Source organism: Pleuronectes platessa, chromosome 6, assembly GCF_947347685.1.
Source record: "Pleuronectes platessa chromosome 6, fPlePla1.1, whole genome shotgun sequence".
Lineage (NCBI taxonomy): Eukaryota > Metazoa > Chordata > Actinopteri > Pleuronectiformes > Pleuronectidae > Pleuronectes > Pleuronectes platessa.
The window spans coordinates 1899453-1914723 of record NC_070631.1 but is presented as its reverse complement, the minus strand read 5'-3'; the positions used below and the strand labels follow the sequence as shown (position 1 = coordinate 1914723).

Genomic DNA, 15271 nt, shown 5'->3' with positions numbered 1-15271 from the left:
TGTCCACCATTATGATTATGATGATGACTAAAGTTGTTATTATATTATTCATATATTCATATTATTGTGTTGATTGGTATTTCACACAGATACAAGTGTTTTCATTTGATATTTAATTTATTTATTGACTCAAATTCTATTAATGTCCGTGTCAATAAAGCTTATTTCAATTCTGTGACATAGGGACCTTTACGTCACAGCCCCGCCTCGCTGTGTCCAATCACGTGTCGGGATGGGGATGAGGTGGCAGTAAACACCGGAAGCCGGACGTGTTTATAAGCAGCCGCTAAGCTAACACGCTAACAGGCTAACTGACACCGCGCGAGTTGAACTTTTCACCGATTCCCTCCGAGTCCGAGGCCGCAGAGTTTCTCAGGTGAGTCCGAACCCGTCGACCCACGACCCGGGGTCTCACTGCGCCACAGCCCGCTGCAGCTAACCTGCTTACTGCTGCTAGCATGACGCGTGACGAGCAGCGGGTTGTTCACGTTTAGTCTGAAACCGGAAGATTCTCCGGTAGTGTTCAGAAACCGACCTGGCTCCAGCACATAGACGCAGCCGGGCAGACATAGGAATGTTAGCGAGGGGATGTTGTGACGTTCCAGCAAATAGACAGGGCCTCAAACCGACCTTATTACAAGTGAAGTTTGTGTGTGATGTCTGCTAATTAGCAGCGGGTCACTGGTCCCAGTAGATCACTGGTCCCAGTACATACACCGCACCCACATTCCAGCTGTGCACCTAAAAGAAGCAGATCTTAACTAGTGGATGTGTAGCTTTCAGTTATTATATTTTTCTGTTATGTCTAATTTGAAAAGGGAAAGTCAGCTGACACACCCCTGAAAACAGATGTAGTTCGATATTCACAAGAACAATATATATCTAAATAATTCTAAATATATAATTAATTTAAACACATAAATTAAACATTTTGAAGAGCAGATGATCCAGGGGGTTAAAGGTCACTTCTCAGTTTCCTGTTAACTGTGTCAGAAAGTTGTAGAGTCAAAAATCTGTTATTAATAAAAATAAAGACCTACCAAGTGTGTCTTTGTTTTATCAAGATTAAATATAAACGGAGATGGATTTCAATAACAACACATCCACACTTAATCCAGATTAACACGTAGACTCCATTCTGCTGAGTCACTGTTTGTTCTGTTTAATCTCATTTCACGTTTATTCTCTTCTTTCTCTAAGACCACGCAGCTGCTCAATCAACGTAGAAAAACGTGTTGGTTTTATTCTGCTTTTACTAATGAATGGAAACGTTTCACACAGTGTAAAGATCGTGGTTAGCATCGATGTCAAACAGGACGTCCACTAGAGGGCAGCACAGCTTCGAGCCACCAAAAAGCCATTAGCAGCCGTGTTGTCAGTCTGTTGCTTGTGGGCTCGAACAAAGTGGCCTCACACGGTCCTCCACTTTTCCATCTCTCCTAGCCTCAGCCACGAGTTCATCTCAGGTTTCAGGTCTTCTTCATGTCTCTGTTTGTCCAGGATGAGTCTTCAGTGGACGGCGGTGGCCACCTTCCTCTACGTAGAGGTCTTCTTCGTTCTGCTGCTCTGCATCCCCTTCATCTCACCCAAGAGGTCAGTGCTCGCTGGCGTCACGTGACCATCACCAGAGAGGCTGCTGGGAGATCTCTGACAGGGGGGGGGGGGTCAAATTAGATTTTGATCTATTATTTTAAATTAAATTTTATTGCTGCGGATGTAAAAACTGATGTTATCTCAGAATGAATCATGTTTACTAAACTGCTTGAACTGAATTAGGTTTGTTTTTTAATATTAGCATCATAAAAATAATGTGTGTGTGAATGTGAATTATGTCAACGAGTGTCCTCGCATGTATAGAGAGACGTGTGTGTCACAGCTGAAGAAGCTGATTGATTTACACAGTGAACACTGAGCTGCTCTGTGCCTGTGATCACATTACAGTCACAGAACTCCTGACTTGAATCTGATTAACTCAACACAGACCTCACTGATCAACTGACCTCAGTCTGTTGATCAGGATTGATTCGGTGACTCAGCGTCACTGAACCTGGACACGATCTGATCTGAGTGAGGTCTTCAGACTGAAGCTCTTTAACCACAGAACATTCACTGACTCATCTTTGAGCCTTTGAGCAAACAACCGGTGTTAGCTGGTCTGAGATCGACAGCAGATGTGATGTCACAGCTGCTGGTGGATTACAGAAGCTTCTCACACGTAATGAACCTGATGATGGATTCATCTGCTGATTCATCCTAAGATTTATTTATCAACAGATGTGAGGAAGACGAGTCGTGAATCCTAACGTCTGAAGCTTTAACAGAAAACAAAGAAAATGATGAATGAACTAATTATCTCCGTCACTGCAGCTCCATCATGTTCACAGGTTCTTTTATTGCACCGTCAGAACAGCACTGTGTGTTTTTGTTTGTCCACTAGATGGAGGCAAAGCTCCAGCTTCTCTGTTGTGTGTTTGTTTATTTTTAACCGTGTTTCATTGAGGTCTTCACTGCTCTGATGTCTGTGATCCTGCAGGTGGAGTAAGATCTTCAAGTCTCGTATCGTACAGACCATCGCTCTGTATGGAAACACGTCGTTCATGGTGGCCATCGCCATCCTCGTCTTCCTGCTCATCGGTACGGATGTCTGTCGTTCGCTCAGAGCGACTGACAACCTGTGATGTGTTGAACATGTTTCAGACAATAACCAAACTGGAGTTATTCTTCTCTTTTAATATCAGCCTCAGTTGGATTCTATTGATAATAGAGAATAAACTGTTACGTCATCAGTGATCAGGTCATTTTCTGTCGTTCAATTAAAACAAGTCACATTAGTATCAATAGAAGAATCAGCATAAACCTGAAAACTCAAAGTACTTCACAATAAGCACAAAAAGGGACATAAATGATATAAACAGCACAAATGAAATCAGGAAAGTTAAATTAAATGAATTTTCAGAATGAATTTAAAAGACGACACTGACTCAGCAGCTTGTTATTAAACGGTTTACTTTCTAATCATTGTTTCCTTCATCTGTTGCATTGTGGGATTGATACATTGTGTGTGTCTGTGTCTGTGCAGACGCGTTTCGTGAGGTCAGGAAGTACAGTGTGCCGGAGAAGGTGGACCTGACCAACAACCCCAACGCCGTCGAACACATTCACATGAAACTGTTCAGAGCTCAGAGGAACGAGTACATCGCCGGCTTCGCCCTGCTGCTGTGCCTGTGAGAGAGACACACACACACACACACACACACCGAACACACACCAAACACACACACACACACACAGAACATGCACACACCGAACACACAGCTGCTCATTCCTTCCGTCCTACTGTAAAATTCCTCTGCATTTAGATCAGTCTGCATGTCACTGTGTGTGTTTGTGTGTGTGTTTCCAGTGATGGTTACTGTAGATCCTCCAAGTATGAACATCTCTCTCGGTCTTTGATTGGCTGGCTGCTCACACAGGGTCGCACATGCTTTAAATATGATTGGCGGTTGAGTTCTGTTACACGTGTGTTGTTATTGGACGAGGCCTGTTGTCGGGTGAACCCTGAGGTTACTCAGTTATCTAAGTTTCACCTGAAGTTTAGAGTCTGAGCTGTCGATCAGAAAATACTGATTTAAAAGTCTTATCGTAAAGTTAAAGGTCCGACGGGAACTGGAGGTTCATGACCTCATGAGTCTTCACATCTGGGAATCTTGAACCGAGGCCATTGTTGTGGAATAAATGACAGAAACTAAAGTTGTGGTTTATTGAGCTGAACAACTTCCTGCCTAAGACGAGCCACGGGTTTCTGAATAAAAGCACCAGTGGTTTCGGCTTTGATTGATTTTATTCTAGCAGAACTTTACTGAACTAACACTTAGAAGACGTCTCTATCAGCGAATGACCTTTGACCCTTTAAGTGTTATCCTAACGACCGAATTCTAATTTACACGACTTTAAGACATTTTGGAAATATGACTCGTGATGTGCAAAGTCTGCAGAAGAGTGTGACTCAACTTTCCCTCAAAAAGGTAAATCTTTATCTTATACGCATTGAATCGGAAGATAAAGTTTACGTCCCGACAACAACATGATTTCATATCGTTTCATTTCAAGGATCGGTCATTAATAAGTTGGCTACTTGACTCAGGACTGAACGAACCGGTGGCAGTTTGCTGCCTGTAGGGGGCGTCAGCAGTTTGCTGCCTGTAGGGGGCGTCAGCAGTTTGCTGCCTGTAGGGGGCGTCAGCAGTTTGCTGCCTGTAGGGGGCGTCAGCAGTTTGCTGCCTGTAAGTAGCGTCAGCAGTTTGCTGCCTGTAGGGGGCGTCAGCAGTTTGCTGCCTGTAGGGGGCGTCAGCAGTTTGCTGCCTGTAGGTGGGGTCAGCAGTTTGCTGCCTGTAGGTGGTGTTAGCAGTTTGCTGCCTGTAGGGGGCGTCAGCAGTTTGCTGCCTGTAGGTGGGGTCAGCAGTTTGCTGCCTGTAGGTGGTGTTAGCAGTTTGCTGCCTGTAGGTGGTGTTAGCAGTTTGCTGCCTGTAGGTGGTGTTAGCAGTTTGCTGCCTGTAGGTGGAATCAGCAGTTTGCTGCCTGTAGGGGGCGTCAGCAGTTTGCTGCCTGTAGGTGGAATCAGCAGTTTGCAGCCTGTAGGTGGCGTTAGCAGTTTGCTGCCTGTAGGTGGCGTTAGCAGTTTGCTGCCTGTAGGGGGCGTCAGCAGTTTGCTGCCTGTAGGGGGCGTCAGCAGTTTGCTGCCTGTAGGGGGCGTCAGCAGTTTGCTGCCTGTAGGGGGCGTCAGCAGTTTGCTGCCTGTAGGTGGTGTTAGCAGTTTGCTGCCTGTAGGGGGCGTCAGCAGTTTGCTGCCTGTAGGTGGTGTTAGCAGTTTGCTGCCTGTAGGTGGTGTTAGCAGTTTGCTGCCTGTAGGTGGAGTTAGCAGTTTGCTGAATGTAGGTGGTGTCAGCAGTTTGCTGCCTGTAGGTGGAATCAGCAGTTTGCTGCCTGTAGGGGGCGTCAGCAGTTTGCAGCCTGTAGGTGGTGTTAGCAGTTTGCTGCCTGTAGGTGGAATCAGCAGTTTTCTGCCTGTAGGTGGCGTCAGCAGTTTGCTGCCTGTAGGGGGCGTCAGCAGTTTGCTGCCTGTAGGTGGTGTTAGCAGTTTGCTGCCTGTAGGTGGAGTCAGCAGTTTGCTGCCTGTAGGTGGTGTTAGCAGTTTTCTGCCTGTAGGGGGCGTCAGCAGTTTGCTGCCTGTAGGTGGTGTTAGCAGTTTTCTGCCTGTAGGGGGCGTCAGCAGTTTTCTGCCTGTAGGTGGCGTCAGCAGTTTGCTGCCTGTAGGTGGTGTTAGCAGTTTACTGCCTGTAGGTGGTGTTAGCAGTTTGCTGCCTGTAGGTGGTGTTAGCAGTTTGCTGCCTGTAGGTGGTGTTAGCAGTTTGCTGCCTGTAGGTGGTGTTAGCAGTTTGCTGCCTGTAGGGGGCGTCAGCAGCTGGCCTCCATCTCTGCACGTCGTCCAGCAGCAGCTGCTCTGACTCACGGCAGCATGTGATGGAGCAGCTGCTGCAACACTCCAGCGTTTAGACCGAGCCCGACTGTGACTCAGGAATTTCCAGCCTCAGCCACGAAGGAAATATGTAGCACGGGTTTGTGGAAAGTCTGAAGCGCTGGCTGCTGATTGGATCGCTAACTGACGGCCATATTTGGATCTGAGAGCATAATCTCCCAAAGACTTGATCTAATAAACTAAAGGTTGATTCTGGAGTCTGATGTTTAGAGGAACCTTCAGAGCAGCAGCCTGATGATGACTCTCCTTTGAGCATTGAGCTCACACATCAATGAAAGTCTTATATTTAAGCCAATAAATTAAAGGAAACATATTCTGCTCATATTTAGGGTCTTCATTTTAATTAGTATTATTATTTGCAAACGTTTAAATGTTCTAATGTTCAGGAAATCACTTTCCTCAGACTGTCCACTGCTGCAGCTCCTCTTTTCAGCCTCTGTCTTAAACACTTGGTTTTAGCTCCTGTCCACCCCCCCCCCCCCCAGCCCAGTCTGCTCTGATTGGCCCGCTGGCGCAGTCCGTTGTGATTGGTCAAACTGTTTTAAGGATGTCTCAGTAGTCGGCCTCTGCCCCGTCCTTCATCCTCCAGACTCCTCGTCTTCTTCACTGATGTCAGACGACCTTTCTGACGTGTTTCTTATGATTGATTCTTCTCAGCGGTCTCTGTGTGCCCTTCAGGGTCACATGGTTAAAATTCAACACTGCAGCTTTAATCACATCCACTGGGAGGTCGCCTATGGGAATAGAGGAAGTTATTCTGTACGTCTGCCCCCTACAGCCCCCCCCCCCCCCGACCTGACGCACCATCACATCCCAGTCTGTCAGCGCCACACACGTCCTGCAGGGAAATGTCAGGGGTAACTCTGTCTGTGTGTGAATCCCAGTGTCACATGGTAACTGTACTGTGGTGACTGGCTATATTAGGTTGTGTGTGATTTGTTGAAGCCTTTTAAAACAGATGGCCTGATTCACTGTAGAGACACACACACACACACACACACACACACAGAAACAGCTTCAGGTGGTTTTTGTCGTGCAGGTTTCAAAGTGCTACTGGTTCTGTACAATTAAATGTATATAAAGACGACCAGTGTCTGTATTTAACAGTTTGATGAAACATCTTCACTTTTTCTGAAAGAAGCTAAAATATCTCGGATGATGGCTCAGACGTGATTAATTAAGTTGCATCGTTCAGTGTCAGCGAACGCACTGACCCCTTGGTGTGTGTGGTGTGTGTTTGTTGTGTGTTGCAGGTTGCTGCGTCGTCTGGCCACCCTGCTCTCCCAGCAGGCTTCTCTCATGGCCTCCAACGAAGCCTTCAAGAAGCAGGCGGAGGGCGCCAGCAACGCCGCGAAGAAATACATGGAGGACAATGAGGAGCTGCAAGAGGTGACGCACACACACGCCTGCACGTTTCATTGTGTAACTTTCAGTATAAAACACTCACCAGCTGGGGGCAGCACTAATCTACAGCTGCTGAGCTAAACCCCAAGTAAACACTGGGGATATTCACACAGGACCACAACGCTCTCATTCACAATGTGACACACACACTCTGTGGTAATCTGACCGGGGTTTGTTCGGGGTGAAGAGATCACCAAGTCCTCCGCTGCTAAAAGAGGAAATTGCTTCATGTGCATATGACAAGCATTCACACACATGCTCTCACACACACCCACACATGCTCACACATACACACACATACACACACACACACACCCAAACACCCACACATGCTCTCACACACACTCCTGCAGCATGGTGACTACCCGTGGTTCAGTTTCCAGGAAGATGTTTTGTGTTTCTAGGAGATTTGGAAGCAGATTGAATTAATTTGAATTGACATATTTTTCTTTTAAACTGATCTTCTGTTTGTTCAGTTTCACACTGAGACTTTTATCTGAGAGAACGACTTTTTAAATACACACATTTATCACTGGTTCATCACTGGTTCATCACTGGTTCATCACTGGTTCATCACTGGTTCATCACTGGTTCATCACTGGTTCATCGTCACTACACGATAATTTAGTAAACACATTTAATCAATAAAAAATCTGTCGCACTTCAGTTCTCAAGTCAAATAAATCCTGTTCCTGACGAGTGAGCGTCTCAAACTTCACTCTTTCCAAAAATCTAATTCCAATGAATTTTATGTGAGACGCAATTTGTTCGAACCTCCATTAAACACTGGACATGGGGTGCGTCCTCCGCTGCCTCGCTGGAAACCAGTTGGCCTGCAGGTTTGTGACTATTGAAGAGTAAAACCACTCTGTACAAAGTGGACCAACATGTTTGTAATGTTTTTACAGTGTAGAACTGGAACTCTTCCACAGGCCACGTCTCAGTAGCTCGTTGGTCTGTTCAGGACGGCTTCGTTTGCTAACGTCACTAAAACCATCACATGACTTTCTTTAGGTCAAGGGTCATGAAATCTGGGTAAAAAAAATAGTGTAGAGTAGTCGCGATCAGAACCTGAGACTGTCTCCTGATTGGTGGAGACCTTGATACCGTGGCTCCACTCCTCGATCACTGCTGCTCTGCTGCTGACGCTACAATCACAAGATGGCAGCGTTTGTATCTTTAGCTTCATTCTTGTCCAAAAGTAGGAAGTGGAAACTCGTCGTCATCTTTATTTACACTCGTGTACAATGAGTTTTCTGAGGAGTCTTAAAACAGCATCGTCGTTTGTGTGTGTGTCTGTCTCTCTGTGTGTGTGTGTGTGTGTGTCTGTCTGGAAGGTCATGTGCAAGTGGAGGGGCTGCAGGAGCACGTGATGTAACGCTGATAGCCGTCACTATCTTTGGACTGTTTAGGATGTGGTCATTTCACTACAGATGCAGTAACTGAAGGCGACGTGTGTGTGTGTGTGTGTGTGTGTGTGTGTGTGTGTGTGTGTGTGTGTGTGTGTGTGTGTGTGTGTGTGTGTGTGTGTGTGTGTGTGTGTGTGTGTGTGTGTGTGTGTGTGTGTGTGTGTGTGTGTGTGTGTGTGTGTGTGTGTGTGTGTGTGTGTGTGTGTGTGTGTGTCTCTCTCTCTCTCTCTCTCTCTCTCTCTCTCTCTCTCTCTCTCTCTCTCTCTCTCTCTCTCTCTCTCTCTCTCTCTCTCTCTCTCTCTCTCTCTCTCTCTCTCTCTCTCTCTCTCTCTCTCTCTGTGTGTTCACATGTTCGTCAGACACCTGCTGCCTCTGACATGATATTATTTACATGACATTTTTAGCATCAGAAAGAAAGAGAGTATAGTTTGTCTAAATGGTGACTGGGAGTTGCTGGTTTGTCAAAGTGAATAAAACCAGTGAAAAGACCACGTTAGCTTTGACTTTCTGCTAACTGCTGGAAGCTAGCTGCTGGAAGCTAACTGCTGGATGCTAACTGCTAGATGCTAACTGCTGTTGAGTGACTGCAGCTGTGTCCTTGGGCCTTTAGACCGTTAAGGTCGGAACGAGATGTTCTGGTCTGAGGTGGATTTCCTTCTTGCATCACCAGCTTGTTCTGCGTCTACTGTTGCAACGTTAGCTTCTTTCAAGCTCAGAACACGGACTCTAAACAAAGATGGACGACACGTCTCTGCTTTGTTCCACTTTAATTTATCTGTGTTGTTTTAACTCCATCTCCCAGGACTTAGTGAGACCAGCTCAACCATTTGTGTTGAGCTCCGTCAAACGCTCCAGATCCAGAATCAGTTTCTTCTGATTGGCTCTGGAGACTTTTTTAATGATGTATTAAAGCGTTTGGTTTCTGTGGAGTCAGCGCTGTGATCCTAGTTGAAGTTTGATGCTCTGACGTGTTGGTGAAGCTCCGTGAATCTGAGTCCTCGAGGCGCCGGGTCCGGTTCACGCAGCAGAAGAATCAGGTTTTATGAGGCTGAAGCTCAGCAGCTGCTCGACTCCGTCACTGAACCACGACACCTCACAGCTCCTCCGGCTCTTAAACACATGTGCACTACAGTAAAATAACTCAGTACATTTACTCAAGTACTGGGCATAAGTACAAATATAAAGTAAAACAAATTTACTTGAGTATTTATTCTTCCTATGTGAAAGGCGCTGGTTGGAAATGGTCGTTTTTAATGTAACATATTTTATTGACCGTTTCAATTTTGTGTACTTGAAGTACTAAACCATCTAAGAGTATTAATGCAGCATTCATTTATTTCTTCAGTAGTGACACTGACACACACAGGTTGTCCTAGGTGTTTTCTATGACACACACACTGACACACACAGGTTGTCTTAGGTGTTTTCTATGACACACACACACACAGGTTGTCCTAGGTGTTTTCCATGACACACACACACACACGTGATCTTTATCAAGTGTTTTTTCGTCAGTTTCCTGTTTTTAATTCTGTTTCCCTCCAGAAACCAGAGTAAGATGTGAACTGAGAGTAAAACGTTGTCTAACTTTCTGTTTGTGATAACTGGGTCGTCACTCATCGTCTTTATGAACAGAAACTGATCGTGTGGTTTTTTCTCTGTCTCACAGAAACTGCGTAATGCTGGTGTCGAGGTGCCGGAGGCCGGGAAGAAGGGAGCAGGACCACAGGAGGAGAACAAGAATCTGAAAGAGGAGGTGAAGACTCTGAAGGAGGAGAGAGACGCCACCAAGAAAGGTGAGAGAGATCCTGTACTAACGTCCGGTGCTCGGGATGTTTTATCTCAAGGAGTGTCCTCACGGAGCTAGAAGTAGAAACGTCTGTGTGTGTCTGTATGTGTGTGTGTCTGTTTGTGTATGTGTGTGTGTCATCTCTGAACTTTGCTGTCATTGTTTCCAGCTCTGCAGAAGTCGGACAGTGACGTTCAGGCGATGAAGAAACAGGCGGAGAACCTGACGGTGGAATACGACAGACTGCTGGAGGAGCACAGCAAGCTGCTGGTAACACACACACACACACACACACACACACACACACACACACACACACACACACACAAACACACTGAGGACAGACAGACAGACAAACAAACACAAGATCAGTGATTTTAACGCCCTGTTCTCTGTCTGCAGGCGACCAGCGACAAGAAGTCAGACTGAGGAGGAGAAACAGTTTCCAGATTCTCTCATCTTCATCTTCTTCATCTTCGTCACCTTCGACGTCCACAGCTTCTGTTTCCACCTCGACGTCCTGCACAGCGATGTGATGTCACTTCCTCTCTGGCTGTGATGGCTTCATTAGACTGTTCACTTGTGTTTCTGTTGGACTTTCTGTTTTTGTTTCTTGTTTACAGATTTTGTTTGTTTTCTTTCAAACGGTTTTGTCCGTCTGAAACGTAACTGATCGGATCATTCCCTGTTTCCTGCTGACTGGTTTCATTCCAAAATAAAAGCTCCAATGGTTTTATAAAAACATTCGTCTGGCGTCTCGGACGAATGTTTTTCACATTCCAGATTAAAAGAGTCCAAACGGAAACCGTCTTCAGACTCGGCTCAGAAATCACCTGGTGAAAGTCGGGTTGTGAATTTATCCTGAATTTTTTTTCTTTCTGATTTGAATCAAATTCCCTGAACTCGGACGAAGAATCTAGTCTCGAAGTTCGATTCCCTCTCGACCAACATGGGGACAAAGGCCGCGTCTCTTTAAAGGAGTGAAACTTTTCATCTTCTGACTCTGAGTGTTTACTTTTCTTGTTGTTGGTTCAATCTCAGTTTTTTTCTTTGTATTTCTCTGGCTCCGCCCACACTGATGTGTTGTTGTTTTAAATCTCATCACTGTTGTTAAGCTTACGCCTTCTGTCCACATGACTCAGCGTTTTCCAGCCTCTGATTCAGAGACTTGTGTAAACGAAGACGCCCACGTTCTCTTCCTGATTGGTTCTCATCAGTCACGTGACTCGACTACAAAGGGTTTCTAACACTTCCTGTCAGTAACAACCGACTGTCTACGTCACATGACCAGTGGACATGAATGAAATGAAAACATGTCAGTGTGGGCGGAGCCGTGTTCTTAAGACACAAGATAATTTGGTTTCACACTTTAAACTTTAAAACCTTGATGTTTGTTTTGTTAGTGGAGGAAGAATCACTCGATGTTTGTATCGATAGAAAACTTCTGCTCAGCTGAATGTGAACGATTTGCGTGAAAAGGTTCAAACCAAATATGATTAAATGTCTGTTTTCAAAGATGGCCGACACAGGCTCTCAGTGGTTAATAATGACTTTAAGACCAAACCCATCAGAAACGGGAACATATGTAACTTCACGTTGTCTTTACTCACAGCCGCTGGTTTCCTGTGACCTGATGTGAAAAGGTTGATCTGTATGGGAAAGTTCATGTGAGGTTCATGGATCATGTGTCAACTTCCTGTTTGATACAAAATAAACTGTCGACTCAGTGGATACAGAATCTCCTGTTTTCTTTCACTCCTCTCAGTAAGACTTTTCTAAATGACTTCACTGTGATCGTCTGTTATTACTGATGCTCAGTGAACAGACTCCAGAGTTGCTCCTTTGTTAAAGAGCAGCCGACTGTCTTATGACGTCATCGTTGTGTGACGCTGTTGCTTTAAGGCCTGACTGTGGGCGTGATCGTTATAATGACAACAGCCAATCACAGCGAACAAAACGCACCAGAGATCCTCTTTACTTGTTGTGGGTCAAAATAAACTTTAGTTTACATGTGTTTGAACTGCGTAGATCTGCTAACTTTGGTGTAAAAGATAAATTAAATAAACCTCGAAGCGTCATATTTCCCCCCCCCCCCCCCCCCCCCCACACAGTGATGAATTGATTGGCTGGTGACTTTCCTGCCGAAGTTTCTCTTAACTTCTACTGAACGAAACACAAGCTTAAGAACCACAATGCATTTCAGCAGCATGAGATTTTTGTTTGGTGCATGTCCCATCTGCTAACATGGAGGAGGATGGTGTATGATCATTACTGTAGCCGGACACCAGGGGGCGGTGATGATGGTTTGACTCCATGTTGGCGCTGCAGTGCCGTACTTCTGTATTTACAGTCCGTGGTGATTTGATTTAAATGCATGATATTTATTTAGAGACAACTTCTCTCTTCACGTTCTGCTCGTTAGTAGCTTGAAGACGTCCAGTGAAACTCTGACGTGACTTCAGGACCGATCGTGGTTCCTCTTGTTTCTGTGTCCGGTCTAAACTTAGCGTCACAGCTCTTCCTCCTCTCGTCTTCATAAAGCAACTGTTGGTTTAAACACCCGTTTGGTTTGGAACCAGTTTGATCCTGAGCCTCTGCACCGTCTCACCAGATCAGCTTTCCCCCCCCCCCCCCCCCCCCCCCCCCCCCCCCACACACACACACACACACAGCCTGTGTCTCAAACCGCTGACAGGACAGCGTCTGCTTTCAGCCTCGAGTATTTCTGTCTTCTGCTTCTTAGAAGTTCACACTGTTTCAAAACGTCAGGCTGCAGAGAACCATCACAGAACCATCACAGAACCATTAGGGAACCAACATAACTCTATCAAAGTTATTATGAAAAAGAAAATGACAGATGAAGTGATGACCACTCTCAATTGAGGGGTTATATATATCATCATAAATGTATATATTTATACATTTATAAATTCCTCATCAAAACACTTAAATGAATCCTTCTATAGACTGAGTTAACCCCGCCCACCTTATCAATGTAAGTGTAGAATACAAAAACAGAATTTTCAACACAAACTATATTTATTCTTCCATTTATGTGCTTATTTATTTATTTCTGTTCTTCATAACATGAAAATATTTAGATTTAACTTTGAAGTTTTTCTGTGTTTCATGTTTTCTCATCAACTTCCCAGTCAACCCAGTAACCACAGAGAGACGGATCAGCTGTTTTTCAAGATGCTGGTTTTATTGCTATTGGTTTAGTCGGTGGTGGACGAGCACATCGATCACAGTGGATACAGCATGGAGGCCCTCACAGGGGTCAAAGGTCAATGCAGAACAACTGACACCATCTGGGCTCACAGGGTTTGGCTGGTGACTCGTTCAGGTCGAGTCCAGAGAGTCGAACACAGACGTTCGTTCCTCGAGACACTTTTCACTTGATCGACTCTAGAAATCTACAGCTCTGGATGGAAGACGGCGATTCACAGGAAGTCACAGACACAGTTACAACAAAATGGCCGATGCTGGGATGAATGAGGTCAGCAAGAAGCTCAGTTTGGGCGGGAAAAAAGAGGAGGAGCTTCAGCAAATGTTTTCAAATCAGAACAAGTGAAGATTTCCCAGGATTGTACTCAGAACCTAGAAAAGACTCTGGAGGTAGAAAGTCTTGTTTCATCTGATTCTAGAAAGATTTGTTGGTTTTGGTTTCTACGTAACTTTACAGAGATTTATTCATCGTGGGCTTCGGAGATGATGTCGTTCTGTCAAAGTGCAAATTAAACTGAATCTTAAAATGTTGGTTTCGACTTCGTGCTCCAGAGAAGGAGGATTATTCTTGACTCAACTCTTTCTAGACAACACAACCACTGACCACGTTGCACTTTACATCAGATGCAACATAAAGATCAAAGCTTTGTGTCGGATGTTCTTACATTAAATATTTTTAAAACATCATGAGTCTGTTTAGATTCTGTAAACTCCAATTACAACAAACACCTTTTTTTTTTTATCACAACCACATTTTTAATCCTCTTCTTCAGTTCAAATAACTTTATAACATTTCGTTGAATTCAAACACGTCTTTATTCTTTGTAACGTTTTCTCTGTTTCCAGCCCAAACACAATGGTATCTCCCACCAGAGGACAGCGCCCCCTGCTGGTCACACTGCTACAACATCAGCTTTCAAAACAACGTAAAAGGTAAGAAGGTTATTTAGTTTAATGAGCAAAGATTTTGGTAGTTTTACGGCAGCACCAGTGACACGTTGTAGCCAGAGAGTTAAAGTGAGGTGTCCGTGAACGTTCCCTTTAAGATTCTGTTTATTTTAAATGTGTAGTTAAAAGTGTTTTGGCTCTAGAATCATTGACAATCTTTTTTTCTAACCCCCCCCCCCCCCCCCTTCAGCAGGGGGCAGTTTCCACCCCCCCTCAGCAGGGGGCAGTGTTGCTCTCCGCTGAAGGAAACACGCTTTCGTTTGTGCGACAGTGTCGACAATCACAAGCTGCAGTGGACGAACAGAACAGATTCTTTTGACTCAGTTGATTCTTTATGATTAACTTTTTTCTCACGGAAACTTTTGGCCTCAGAATCGACCGAATGCTAGAAACACTGAGGTCGTAAATGATAATAATTTAGATTCTATGTATTGGTTTCATTTGTCTGAAAACATTTTCTGTAATCGTGGCTTCGCTGAATATTCTTTGAAAGTCTGGAGGGAGAAACACAAATCATTTATCATTTTTAACGTTTGTTTTGTTTTATGAATCAAACTAAGTTTTTCGTTGGTTCATTATCGTTTCGAGTCGTTTCCGTCACTGTTCGTCCAAACCACAGAAAAGTTCAGAGCTGAGACTCTTTGCATAGTTTGTTCAGTTCACACCATCAACGTAAGAAGAGCTGGATACCTCAGCCAGCCCCACCCAGTGGCCACGTGTAGTACTGCAGCTGAAACATTTCAGACGCCGTTTTGAAATGTTATTGTCCAGTATCCAGTTCTTATAATACGTCCATGGTTTACAGCATAAGTCACCTGTCAATCAGCTGACATCACTGTGACATCACTGTGACATCACTCAGTGTTAGAGACAGACTGATGACGGCTTCACTCATATTTCATATTCATCTAAGTTTTAGGGATCCTCGTAAAAAAAAGTCTGAGATTTCAAAAGCAA

At 44.7% G+C, this 15271-nt stretch overlaps 1 protein-coding gene across 1 annotated transcript; it reads left to right on the top strand.

Annotated features, from left to right (window-relative positions):
• The first annotated feature begins 216 nt into the window (after positions 1 to 216).
• bcap31 (B cell receptor associated protein 31) lies at positions 217 to 11867 on the top strand. The gene is made up of 8 exons (XM_053424936.1): positions 217 to 376; positions 1501 to 1593; positions 2534 to 2634; positions 3080 to 3224; positions 6790 to 6925; positions 10019 to 10145; positions 10308 to 10408; positions 10541 to 11867. Exons 2-8 carry the CDS (start codon positions 1502 to 1504, stop codon positions 10565 to 10567), a joined length of 729 nt encoding a protein of 242 aa, XP_053280911.1. The 5' UTR covers positions 217 to 376; position 1501; the 3' UTR covers positions 10568 to 11867.
• The last annotated feature ends 3404 nt before the right edge of the window (positions 11868 to 15271 follow it).

Bases quoted from the DNA above. Each gene is read 5' to 3' on its own strand.
- bcap31 (XM_053424936.1), top strand. From the start codon at position 1,502: ATGAGTCTTCAGTGGACGGCGGTGGCCACCTTCCTCTACGTAGAGGTC. The intron at 1,594-2,533 runs GTCAGTGCTCGC...GTGATCCTGCAG, and splicing joins CCCTTCATCTCACCCAAGAG to GTGGAGTAAGATCTTCAAGT. The intron at 10,146-10,307 runs GTGAGAGAGATC...CATTGTTTCCAG, and splicing joins GAGAGACGCCACCAAGAAAG to CTCTGCAGAAGTCGGACAGT.